The sequence below is a fragment of the Manacus candei genome, unplaced genomic scaffold (assembly GCF_025592945.1).
Source record: "Manacus candei isolate 608988 ecotype Guabito, Panama unplaced genomic scaffold, ASM2559294v1 h1tg000071l, whole genome shotgun sequence".
Lineage (NCBI taxonomy): Eukaryota > Metazoa > Chordata > Aves > Passeriformes > Pipridae > Manacus > Manacus candei.
Genome location: NW_026138119.1, coordinates 234,091 through 247,681, shown reverse-complemented (window position 1 = coordinate 247,681; position 13,591 = coordinate 234,091). Strand labels below are relative to the sequence as shown.

General features: G+C 41.5%; 1 protein-coding gene across 4 annotated transcripts; it reads left to right on the top strand.

Moving 5' to 3' along the window:
• The first annotated feature begins 3,902 nt into the window (after positions 1-3,902).
• On the top strand, positions 3,903-13,090 carry ZBTB43 (zinc finger and BTB domain containing 43). 4 transcript variants are annotated; one of them, XM_051807778.1, is made up of 3 exons: positions 3,924-4,037; positions 5,943-6,103; positions 6,197-13,090. In XM_051807778.1, exon 3 carries the CDS (start codon positions 6,220-6,222, stop codon positions 7,612-7,614), a length of 1,395 nt encoding a protein of 464 aa, XP_051663738.1. In that variant the 5' UTR covers positions 3,924-4,037; positions 5,943-6,103; positions 6,197-6,219; the 3' UTR covers positions 7,615-13,090. The 4 variants fall into 4 exon arrangements, with proteins under 4 accessions (XP_051663736.1, XP_051663738.1, XP_051663739.1 ...); XM_051807779.1 differs by lacking the exon at positions 3,924-4,037 and adding an exon at positions 4,276-4,378; XM_051807777.1 differs by lacking the exon at positions 3,924-4,037 and adding an exon at positions 4,681-5,241.
• The last annotated feature ends 501 nt before the right edge of the window (positions 13,091-13,591 follow it).

The following is a 13,591-nucleotide window of genomic DNA, read 5'->3' as shown; positions in this document are numbered from 1 at the left end:
GGAAATATTTTACATTTCTTTTTGAATGGTTTAAAAGTAGGCAAGACCAAAAATTTCCAGCGGTTCAATTCAATGTCAAGAGTGGCCAGATGGCACCACATGGGAATAAAACAAGGGTTCCCCTCTACAGCACAAGCTTCTGGGATGGTGCATCCAAAGCTCTGGGAATTACACCATCTGTGGCTTCCTGCTGACTGCAGTGGGCCCTGGAGTTGTGTGTGACCATCATGGCTCAGCTCATGAGCAACAACCAGGCAACATTCCCAAAGGCTGCTGCCTGCAGCAACAACCAACAGGCAGGCATTCTTCCAAATTAAGTTAATTCTTCTTAAAAAAAACATGGAGAGAGATAAGCTTATGAACCACCTGCACGGTCCATGCAACTGGTAACAAAGGAATAATCAGTCTGTAAATTGGGCCAGTTATTTTATCTCTGCAGAAGACTCTTGATAAGAGAAAGAGACCAAGTTGAGTTGCCAACCAGCTTTTCAGTCAGCATCCTGTCTTCTTAGTGCACCCAGTGAGCACCAGGGAAAACAAAACCAGCTACCAAAAATATCCACATCGAAACTAACCTGGATGGGTGGCATAAATATTTATTAAACATCCAGCTTCCGAAAGATAAGAACAGTATTAGCACCATGTCCACCAAAATCAGGAGAAAGGAGGGAGGCCAAATATATGCTCTCAAGTATGCAAACTGCAGTGCCCCGGGCTATGAACAATGCTCTTCAGTTGGACCTCTTAACACAAACATCTCACTAATTGAAGCTGCATTTTTGTGTAATACTCTACAATTCTAATATTCCTATTTTGATGCTGTTTATAACAACCACTAGCCTTTGGGCCTCTGTTTGTGCTGCAATTAAAATGCAAATTAAACTTGTACATGCTAGTAATAGACACCAAAAATCTAGCACTTGGTTTCGATTCACGAGGGTTTTAATGTTTTGTTGTGGCTGTAGATCCCGAACTGAAGCTTCATTATTTACAGGTGTCTAGAAACACCAGAAAGTGCCAAAAATGGTAATATCCTTGCTTATATTCGTTTATTTGATCCAACTTTTATAAACTCAAGAAAAAATAAAACAAAAATTAGTTAATGCTGTTTCCATTTGTTTCCTATGTAAAATAGAAATTTTTATTTCGTAAACTAGCCTTGACCCTGCAGCTCCGCTCCAGCAGTCAGTGTTATCACATGGAAACTGCAGAATTAATCATGAAGGAAATCCAAAATGCTTTTCAGGCCATGCTCATGGTTAATCATAACTGGCATTGAGACAGATTTTATCTTTAAAAACAAGATTTTTTTCTGAAGAAAATGCAGGATTAGGAAAGCAGGAAAATGTAGCAAAAGTAGCTGTTAATTCACAAAATCCTGAAAAGTAAATAATTACTGAAATTCACAGCACATCTTCGATGCTAACATAAGGAGTGCTCTCTGTCTCTTAACTATATAGAATGATTTTTTCTGTATTTCAAATAATAATCATATATTACTCACACCACAATGCCTTTCTCGCACTTATTCCATCCACCGAGTGTGCCGCAGCCAGCTGCCACGTCTCGCATCTCTTTTTCAACAAATATTTGGGCAGTAACGTCCTTTGTTTGTTCATTATTCAGCTCTATGGGATCCTGACTCTGATGGGGACTGCCAGTGCTATTTCAGTATAAATGCTGAGCCTATATAATATTCCAAATCTTTCACTGAGAGTGTTAGGAAAAGAAGCAATGTAGCATGCATTCTTTAAACCTGAAGAAAATGCAAGACTTCCTGACTGGCAAAGGATCAGGTGGGACAGAGGACAATGCTTTATTTTTAATCCTGTTTAAGATTCTGTATTACGTAAATGTAGAAATAAAATAAAAAAAAGAAAAGAAAAGAATTTAGTAACTTCCAAAATTATGAGGAAAAAAATGTGGGTTTGATTTGTAATTCTTCACCATGATTTCAGAATTCTACTCCTTAGTTCAGAGCTGTACCAGGTGCTTCCCATTGCAGCTGACTTCTAGACACTGCAGAGGCTGAGGCCGTTTCAAGGCAAGGAGGAGAGAGGATTCTGGCAGGTGTATAATCATCATCACCGGACTAATTTATCAGAGAAGGTAGCAGCAGATTTTAAGACTCTCACTGAGGCCCCAGTTTGCAGGATGAACCTGGCATTAGTCAGGATATCTTCTAAGTTGTGAGATTTGCTGGTGTGGGCTTCTTGCTGGGGAATTGTGGTGCTGTCACAGCCAGAGGATGGATCTTATTGAGTCAGGTATCAATTGTGTGTGTGTTTTGACTCTTTACAGAAATCTCCCATTTAAAAAGTACAAGATTGCTTTCCTATCCAGATGCTTAGCAAAGCTACCTGGCAGGCCAAGCAAGGTGCACAGTTAATACTGTGGTGGTCTGGAGAGAAACTCCACAATGCGTCCCTACAAAAGTATTTTATGCAATCAGTTCCAGTGGACATTAGATGACTCTTATGAGGCTGTACCTGAACAGCTCCTACCAACAGGGAGTACTTGAATCCCCGCATGTGGAGCAACTGAACCCTCTCTCCTCTTGTCTCTTGAATGTGCAACAAAGGCTGCCAGGGCAGCTCCTGCTGTTTATGCTACTGGCAATCAGGCTGAGTTCTCTTCTGTTGTTTCTTTCACATTGCTCTATGGATCTTTATTCACTTTTTGCAACACTTTGCACTTTTAACTGTGGGATCACAGTGTTCTCCACACAGATCAAAACATACACTTCAGTTAGCTGTGTACTATTAATCTCTCAGAACTTCCTTGTTTTACTGCTTATCATTCTTATGTGGTGCTTAATTTGCTAGTGTATTCTCATAACGGTTATAAAACAATGAGATAATTGTGTTGTATTAAAAATTGGCTTTCTCATGTTTGTATTAAAGTTTTTATTAGGCTTCCCATTAATGTAGGAAGGATATGGACTTAATCCAGGACTATGCACTACCAGACTTGAAAATACACACAGACCAAATTCTGTTCAAACACAGTACTTGCTAAAGCAGAGGTGGCTTCTGTCTCAGAGACCTCCCTTAGCTCCCGTGGCATGGGATGCTCTCCCTCCTCCCCCTGGATTTTAGCGTGTTCCCTTGCCCATGCTCAGCCACACAAACCCTCTGTGGCTTTGGCTCGGGCGCAGTTCTCTGCCGGCAGGGGCCGTGGGCCGGGGCAGCTCCGCCTCGCGGGCTGCAGGTCGGGGCCCTGCCGAGGCCGCAGCCCGGGGGCTCTGCGAGCCGAGGGGAGCCGGGCTGGTTGAAGTCTTTGTGACGAATTTAAAACCCAAGCTATTATCGCCAGTTTTCCTTTAAAAAACAAATAGTTAAAGCTTAAACAGATTTATTACTAAATTTGTATGGGTTTGATTGGGGGAGTCTTCGGGCAGCAGCCACGGGCGCGGGACGGGCCTGGGCGGGGAGCAGCGCCCTCTGCAGGCGGGCCCGAGCGGGGTCACGGGGGTGGGGGGAGCGTGGCCACGAGAGCGGTTCGGCTGCAGGACAGTCCCGGCGCTGGAGCACATTAGGGTCTGTGCGGGACACGCGGGCCGAGCCAGCCCCCGGCGCGCACAGCGGGCTCCAGCCGTACTGTCTGGTGGTCCCGTCCTGGCAGTGTCCACAGCAGCGCTGAACGTACCACCCTGGGGAGCAGCTGCGGAGCAAAGGCAGAGGAGAGGAGAGGAGAGGAGAGGAGAGGAGAGGAGAGGAGGGGAGGGGAGGGGAGGGGAGGGGAGGGGAGGGGAGGGGAGGGGAGGGGAGGGGAGGGGAGAGCTCGGCGCGGCCCGGCCCGGCCCAGTGGGTCTGTAAGACCCCTGCGAGCCCCCGCGGCTCCACCAGGGGGCGCCGCCGCTGCCCCGGCGCGAGCAGGATGCGTGTCCTGCTGTCACGTGACCGGAACGCGGAAGTGCCCGCCGGAAGAGGGGGAGCCGCTTCCGGCGCGGGCCGGGCTGGGCGCGGGCAGAGACGGGGCCGCACCGAGCGCCGGGGCCGCACCGCCCGCTATGCGAGAGACGCCGCAGCCCGTAGGTGAGATGCTGCCTCTCGTGGCCACCAGGAGGCCGCGCTGTCGCCGGGCCCGCCCCGCAGGCCCACTCCGGGGTGGGGCGGCGCGCGAGGCCTTCCTGCCCTCCGCGGCCGCGGGTCCCGCTCGCTCCGGGGCGCGGGGGCCGCCCCGGGCCGAGCCGATCGGCAGGGCCGCGCGGGCGCGCGGGATGCCGGGGCCTGTCCGGGCCCGCGGGCTGGAGCCGGGCCCCGCGCGGGGGCGTTAGGAGGGTGAGAGATCGGTGTTTGTGTGTGCAGAGGGGAAGGAACTCCCTGCTCGCACTTCTTAGAAGTAACGTTATTTTAAAGCAACTAATATGTGCCTTGTATGTTTCACTCAACCCTGCAGCATGGAGACTAATTTTTTTATTATTAGTTGAAATAGAAGGGCTTTATGAGTTTGGGGTAAACAAAATGCAGAAACAGAACAGGTTGTAGAAGGAGGAAGTGAAACCCCTTTGGAAAACTGAAATTTTCCTGATGTTTATAACTTTGCTAATAGCAAATATTTTCCTTACATTTTGTTTTCATGAGACCTTAAAATACACGAAAGTCTGCTACCACCTGGATTTTTTTCTCTGGTGACATGCTGAGTCCTTGCTGAAAGTTGGCAGTGTAGATTAGCAGGAATTATATATAAATTCTACAGGCATCTACAGGCATATATACAGAATTGTATATGAATTCTACATGTTCAACTGTCTTTAAATTTCAATTGAACATGTCCTGAAGGCTTATCTTTTTTATAGGCTAGTGTCAAAAAATAGAATCTGAAATCTGAGAATATTCTAAAGGGAGGTAAGGACCTACATCTGTATAAAAAAATCTGATTGTTTAAAAAAAGTAGGCATAATGTACACAAGGTATAAGGTAACTCAAAGTACTTAAATAATTATGTCAAGTTATTTTAAGCAAATTGGTAAGAAAAATAAACAATTGAACCGGCAGGCACAGAATTCCATTGCTCCCTGGAAAAGTATCAGTAGCTGATTTGGTCTCCTGGTTGGTACTTTGAGGAGAAAAACTGAGGAGTGCTGAAGACAGTAGATTTAAGGGCGGTCTGCAATTGTGTGGGTGGCAACTTCACATAACTAGGCAGAGGATACCACTTGCTGCCCTGTGGCTCTTTAGAATCCCACTGCCTTCAGTCTTCTCATTATCAAATTGAAAATGGCGCAAGTTAAAGGAGGTAATGTTGGTCTTTCATGGTTGGATTTAAATTTCTCTAGTTTCTAATGATAGTGGCATGCAAACTTATCTCAAATTCAATTAAAAAGTTCAATCATGCTTTTTAGAAAGTTGTATTACTGCTTAAGGGACTTTGTAGTGAGATGTCTGGATGATGTGGGAACACAGATGTGAAAATCTGGGAGCTCTTAGCTGAGGTTCTGGCACGCTGTTGTTGTGTTGTTATTAATATTCACATTTCAGGCAGGAAAAATTTTGTACAGCAGAATATCAATTTCCTGATTGACATTTTAAATTCTGTAAGATTTTTCTGAAAATAATGTTATAATAACATCTTGATAGGCTCAGAATTAAAAATTGGATTATAGTCCTGCAGCTGTACAAGGGTCATAAGCATCATTTTCAGTGGGGTTCTGCCTGTGCTGCTGTTGTCATGGGGTGAGTTGATACAGTCGCTTTTGAAAACTTCATCTGAAGTGAAATATTTCATGAGTACAATCAGTGTTTATTGGGGGAACAAGGAGGTTGTTGCCAGTTGAAATACAGAATCTTTCATATGCTGTTACAAACTCTGGGATATCCTGGAATTAGAGCACTACTGCTATAATTTCATGGAATAACTGGTTTGTTATCCAAAACTCATGCTTGAAATGCTTAGTCTATCCCAACTGGGTAACATGCTGTTTGTATCTCCTGCTGTAGTGGATGAGTCCTCTTGGAGAGAAGAAACACAATAAAATGTGCTGGCATAGCAATTTGTGGCCTCAGTATGGCTTTCAGAAGAGAGAGAAATGAGGTGGAGTGGGAGAAATACAAGTACAGCAGTGACATAAGGTTCCGGAAGATGTTGGGTTGAGTTCCACGTGAGTCTGTTAAAGAAAAAGTTTAGGTGGAAATGGAAAGGTCAGTAATTGACTAAGCAGAATTTCTGATTTTTTTTTTTTTTTCACTTGCAGCACAACACTTAATTGGTAATGAAATGGAGTCTGGGTCAAGCTCATTTCGAGTGGAATTTCCAGATTTTTCTAGCACCATTTTGCAGAAGTTGAACCAACAGCGCCAGCAAGGACAATTATGTGATGTGTCCATTGTGGTTCAGGGCCACCTCTTCAGAGCCCATAAAGCTGTTCTTGCAGCTAGTTCACCTTACTTCTGTGATCAGGTTCTCCTGAAAAACAGCAGGCGAATAGTCCTGCCTGATGTGATGAATCCCAGAGTATTTGAAAACATTCTTCTGTCTACCTACACAGGCCGGCTGGTAATGCCTGCACCAGAAATCGTCAGTTATCTGACAGCAGCAAGTTTCCTTCAGATGTGGCATGTAGTGGATAAATGCACTGAAGTGCTAGAGGGGAACCCAACAGTTCTGTGTCAGAAGATGAATCATGGCAGTGACCATCAGTCCCCAAGCAGTAGTAATTACAATGGCCTTGTTGAAACCTTTGAACTTGGCTCTGGAGGACAGACAGAATTCCACAAAGTGCAGGAACTAAGGGATGGCGAAAATGAAGAAGAAATCTCTAAAGATGAGCTGTCGTGTCAGCTGACAGAACACGAGTACCTTCCCAGTAATTCTTCAACAGAACATGATAGACTTAGCACTGGAATGACCAGTCAGGATGGGGAAGAAGGAACTAGTGATAGTGCAGAGTACCAGTATACCAGACCAATGTATAGCAAACCCAGCATCATGTCTCACAAGCGGTGGATCCATGTGAAACCTGAAAGGTTTGAACAGGACTGTGAAGGTGTTGATAATCCTTATGATGAACACCAAGTTTCTGAATCCATGAATGCGATTCAAGCAGATCATTCAATCCAGTCTTCGGGTGTTGAAGACTTTCACATAGGTGACAAAAAGATGGAAACAGAATTTGATGAACATGCAGATGAAAGTAATTATGATGAACAAGTTGACTTCTATGGCTCGTCCATGGAAGAATTTTCTGGTGAAAGGGCAGAGGGAAATTTAAGTGCTCACAGACAGGATCTTATGATAGCAGCAGGCTATGGTGAGGGCATTGATATGGCTGCCGGGATTAAAGAAGAAACATCTCTCACTGGATTCTCCCATGCTGATAAGCTCTATCCTTGTCAGTGTGGAAAAAGTTTTACACACAAAAGTCAGAGAGATCGGCATATGAGCATGCACCTTGGTCTTCGACCTTATGGCTGTGGTGTCTGTGGTAAGAAATTCAAAATGAAACACCATCTTGTAGGCCATATGAAAATTCATACAGGCATCAAACCGTACGAATGTAACATCTGTGGGAAAAGATTTATGTGGCGGGACAGTTTTCATCGGCATGTGACTTCTTGTACCAAGTCCTATCAAGCTTGTAAAGCTGAGCAGAGTACTACTGAGATGAACTAAGACATTAGTGCTTACACTTGTCTAATAGAGTAAGAAAAATAAACTAATTATGCAAATAATGTCTGGTACTTGCTATTGTACATTCTCAAAAAACAAGTTTTAGTGATTATGCTGGTATAAACAGATCAAACATATTTTGCTTTCTGCAGTATTACTCCAGGTGTTCAGTGTGTGAAGTGCAAATGGTTAATCTGAAAGGTGCTTGTAAAAGGAGTCTGACGTTGATGGTAATCACAGCAGTATTTAGAAGCCCTCTTGTATTTCTAAGTCATCTAAATTCACAGTAAAACTCAGCTCTAAATTGACAAAAATCCTGAAAATACCTAGATGAAGTGGGAATCCAGGTAGCACTACTTAATAGAAAACTAAGATGACCAAACTGGGTTATATGATTCACATTTTAATGAAAAAAAATAAATTAGAATTTCACCTCAAACTGAAGACTCCAACGTACTTCCCATGCATCATTAGATAGTCTATGTCATTCAGTAGCCTTTGCTGTATTGCTGAATGCAAGGCAGTGGTAAAGGTGCTTTGGCTTTCCTTTATCTGTCTTTCATTTTTTTAATCTATCTTCAGTAAAACAAATGTCTAATTTTGTGCTAATTTTTATTTAAAGTCTGTAAAGCACTTAAATGTAGTTTATCAATATATAAACTTCAATATGTATTAAGTATAATTTGTCCTTGCTCCTCTAGGGTCTAATGCTGTATGACTCTTGACTTCATTAGATTTTAATTGCTACATCGTGAGAGCTTTTAGAAGTGTGTGTAATAAGTATGAAAAAAAAGTAGTATGTAACATTTGGAACTTACTCAAAGTAACCATATATATTTAAACTGTAGGTTTTTGTTCAAATTTTTGTGACTTACTACAGTAGCAAGTACCAAACTGGGTTCATGAACTGACTTTTTATTGGTACAAAAACTTCTTTGAGAACTTCTATCTAGTTTTTGAAACCTGCCTTAGGAAAATTATGTAGTCATTGGTAGGTATTTATACTTCTAATTCTTTACTCTATAATTCTTTATTATAGTAAGAACTATAATATAGATTCTTGGTACTAAACTACTGTGACTGGTTAGGTGTGATCATGAGCAGAGTTGTTTACCTCTTCAAATGAAGTTGCTTGTGAAAAAAAGTAGGAAGTATGTGATTTGGATCTTCTAATGGTACTGCAGAACATGTCTGAAGCTGGGATTCTTGCTGGGAAAGTGGCACTTGTTCTTTGTTAGGATTAGGATCTATGTGTGGGGCTCTCGTTTGTGGAGATGGATGGAGGAGTGTGTACAGTTCTGAGAGATGCTGCCAGCTCTGAAGGGAGAGGGAAGGCATGAGTTGTAAAGGTGACAACAGGATTTTTGGGTTGAAAGCTTAATGCAGTCCAATGCCAAAGCAATTAACCCTTCTCAGTAGCTTACTGAAACATAAAAAGGAAAGAGCCTTTAGAGCATACATAGGCTATAATAGAAAGAGGTGATGTCTAAGTACAGTGCTGATAACATAGGAAAAATATTAACCAGCATTGAAGGCCCGAGCCTGCGCGGCCCCAGTTTCTGTATTAGGCACTGCAGTGTGCAGGATAATGTACTGAAACAGATGACCCTGTATAGTGAAGCAAAACCACACAAAGATTATTACTCTTCAGTTTCTTTTTTGCAGTTTCTTTTTTAACTCCCAGTTAAAAACTGTCTTAGGATGCAACTGAACTGTATCCTGAACATGAATGTCTGCTATGAGCTGAGGGTTTACTACTCAGTGGGCTGTAATTACTGTAATTTCTTTACTGGCATTCTACTTACAAACTTTTAATTGTTTTAAGAGGCTCTTAATTCTTAATCTTCTAATGCTTCAGATATTTTTCATATGGAGTTTTGTTAAAACAGATATTCCCAAATACAATGAACCCATTGCTGGCAATGGGCACGAATGGTCAGCACCACAGAGTTCCTGTTCTTCGCACTTAATTGAACTCTACAAATATTATGGCGGCCATGTATAACCCTTGTGATCAAGGTAACAGGGATTTTGCTCACTAACACTGTAGCCTGCTTAATGTATAGAAGCACTTTGTATTTAAACAAAAAAAAAAAAAAACCAAACCATAAAACTTTATAAGTATGTTTTTTAAACTTAGAAATTATATTCCCCTTATGGTTTGTTTCCACACTGCTAACACTGTCTTTTTTAATATTTTAAAAAAAATTATAATGCTTGCCTGTTTACATGAGTGTAGTGGAAAGGGTTCTTGCACTCTGTGGCCCTATTTTTCCATTCTCGAAGGCCTTACCACATATAGGGTGTCATTTCTGCAAGTACCATCATCACGTTTGAGAGAAGGCATTAGAATCACACAATCATAGAATGGTTTGGGTTGGAAGGGGACCTTGAGGATCATCTAGTTCCAGTGTCCCTGCTGTGGGCAGGGACACCTTCAACTAGACCAGGTTGCTCAGAGCCCCATCCAACCTGGCCTTGAATACATCCAGGGTGTTCCTTCACATACTCATTTCAAGAATGATCTTGTGTATTACATTAGTTCTCAGCCCCTTTGAAATTGTCACTTTAGTTTTGCATAAAAAGGTTAAGAGTGCCTCTTCCCATTTAACCATAAAAAAGGCTGGACAGAAACACCAGTCTGAAAACCATGGTCAAGCAAAAAATATGTCTGTCAAACCCAGACCATCCTACAGAGCTGCCAGCAAAACTGTTTCTTTTACCAGCTTGGAATGACTTTTATGTGGAATATTTCAAGGTTAAACATTACTTCTATTTGCAGTTAGATTACTTTGAAATAAAGCTTTAAAATAAATTGTACTGCGAGAGACACTTTAAAGGTTTTATAACAGGTCCAGTAGATCATATTATGGAACCATGTCCTTTTTTAATGACTTAGCATGCATAGTAACCTTTTAGTATTTGCCTATAGCTGTTTTACCCCATGTTATGGCATTGTCTTAAAAGTCCAACAAATGTTGCTCCTCTGATCTTGAAGCACTTGGCTGATGTTAATTTACATGAAACCAATTGATTGCAGGAAAATACTGATCTGATTGTCATGAGATCAAGTTGAGAGGTTCAATGATTTAAGGGCAGCTTGAGATACATGTCTAAAATCCTTACTTTTGCATGGCACAGGTGAAACAGTTGTCTTGTGGTGTTTTTCCTGAGTTCAATGTATTGCCCTTTGACAAACTTCTAATCGCCATTTCAGGTATTGGGGGGAACAAATGACAAAAAATTACTTAAACACTTAAAAACCACCTTTCCTCTCCCTGCTTCAGGTTCAGCTTAAGTCTAACACCTCTCCTCCCTGCCTTTGTAGTCTCAGTTTCCCTTGTTTTCACCAAGAGTTGCATTTCCTGCCATTTCCTTTAGTGAGGTGAGGGTCACGCAGGAGGTTGGGTTCGTATGCACACTGCCTTGTCTGATGCTCTTCATTTCTTAGTGGGTGTCCTCTGGTGCTCTGGGCTGGCTAGTGTCACTGTTCATAGTGACGCCGGGCCACAGTCCCTTCAGGGATGGGTCTGTTCCAGTCTGGCTCTCCTGTGGGCCTCAGTTACTTCAGAGGTGTACTGCTCTGGCATGGCTTAGCTGTAGGCCAAAGTCCTCTCAAAAGTAAATCTCAGACACAGAGCGTGTCCTTCTGTGAGTATGTCTATACATATCCTCAGTGACTTCTCCAGGTATTTTCCCAAGAGCAGCTCTTCAGTTTCTCCACATGTCCCCAGGAGTATATTCTCTATATGTGTCTCCCTGCACCTCTTGCTAGCAGCTGCCACTCTTCCTTAAATATGTTTAAACAGAGGCAACATGCACACCTCTGGTTGAGATTTTGGCATGCAGTGGATTGTCCACATCTGTTTTGGTGCAGGCTGAACCCCCCTTGACTAGCACAGGGCAGCTCAGAAGCTCGGGCCACTCATCCCCCCTGCAGCCCCTGCCACTGGTGCCACTGCAGTTCTGCATAGCCAAGATACACAGACAAGGCTTCTGTCAGGCTCTTAATCTTTGCTAATGGAGTGGTCTTGCTCAAGGTACAAAAAATTATTTCTTGTTTGTGGGGAGGAGGGAAGTGATCCATATATATATATATATATATAAAATATGAATGCATATGTATACAATGAATTTCATTAATCTTCCCTTATGCTTCATTACCTTCAATAATGTGGCTTTTGGCTGTAGTAAAGTGTCTTCTGAAAATCAGCATCATTGTACACACAGGAGGCTTTCAGAATTTCCTGCTGCTGTGAAGCCATTCATTGTCCTAGCAGTGGTAAGAATACTTGATGATACTACAGCTAAGTTCCTTTTCATTCCATTTTGTAACTCAGATGTTAATTACCATGGAATCTGTGTAACTGCCATTCTGAAAAATTCAACTGTTAGCAGGGTTGCTTAGGTGTATATCAAACCCTTTTGAGGTAGGAGGTTCTTTTATTTCAGATACCAGTGTTGTTTTGGGGTGTGTTTTTTTGTTGTTTCATTTTTTAAACTTTACCTTCTTTGTTTTATGAGTGAGCAGGTAGACTCTAGAAGGTACTGTCAGTACAGTTTTTGGTCTCAGCTTTTTTCATCTGAGTTGTGTCTGAAGTTGAGAAACTGTTCTGTATCATGAGCAAGGCAGATGATCAAAGGCTGACGTACTGTGTTTCTCATTATAAAAAGAATCCTTGACGTCCTTGTATTATTGAGCCTGAAAGAATGGAGGCACATCAGGTTTGTAATCTCAACCCTTTTGCTTTGTGCCAGCAAGGTGACCTGTCTGAATTATGAGACCTACAGAAGTATACTGAGTATTTTGCTTTAACAGAATTAGGACCTTTCTCAAAACAATAAATGAAAGTTGTTTTTTTGTCATTTAGTTGCTTCATTGGATAGCTTGGCTTCTTTAGCTATTAGCTGTAAATTGTCAGTGCCCTAGGGGAAGATGCTGGAAAAGAAAATGGTATATTTTTAATGTGATTAAATTGTAAGTTCTGATTTTTGCTTGAAGCCTGTGTCTGTCAATTGCTGCTCTTTTTTTTTTTTTTATTATTCATGGGATTCCATATTTCTTTCAGAAATGTAACTGTTTATGCAAGTGAATCTTCCTTAATGAGCTATAAGTTTTTATTCTAAACAAGTCATTTATAATAGTAAATTTGCATAACTTGATATTTTGTGAGATGTTATGCCTGTATTGCAGAGGTTGGATAGTTTTGTCTATAAATATTGCTGTCCTAATTGTACAGCATGGTTTTAATTTAATGTTACTGTTCAATATTTTCTTCTTATAGAAGAGTCCCATGCCCCTTTTTCGTATAACATGTTTTAATAAACGTTATCTGTCAACTTTGTAAATGTTTTCTTAAGCTTGACTGAAAGGAACGCATGTCTAGTACTAGTATTTAATATTTCACTTTGCCAAAATAAGTGCTCAAAGAAAAGTACAAATTCAAAAGTTGTTGATATATAACTTTATTAAATATATAAAGAAAAATTATCTGGTAATGTGTCTTCTTGAAATATTGAGAACATACCAGCGTGGTCTAATTAAAAACTAAACTAAAACCTGATTTTTATAACACAGTAAGTTTGATGAATTTGTAGAATTGGACCCATTTCCTTGTTGCTTTAGGTAATTAGTTTCCATGCTAGTTCAGATTCATCAAACAGGTTTTGTCATAACTGTCTTTTGCAGAATGGTGATCTCTGAAGTTACAATACAGAATGTACATGCTGATAGGGAAATTCCAAAACACACAGACAGAGTAGCAGCAACTGCATGTCTCCAAAACCTCCTGGTACATTTAAGTAAGTACAGATAAAATATAGATTTTTTTTTCTTGTCTAAGTATGAAAGAAATTTCATACTGGGAAAAGTATTAAAGACTAAGTCTCCCTTATCTTCCTGTGAGGATTCCTTCTCTCCCTGACTAAATTCATATACTCATCCTGAACAATTGATTTTGTCCAGCCTCCATCTGCTCTG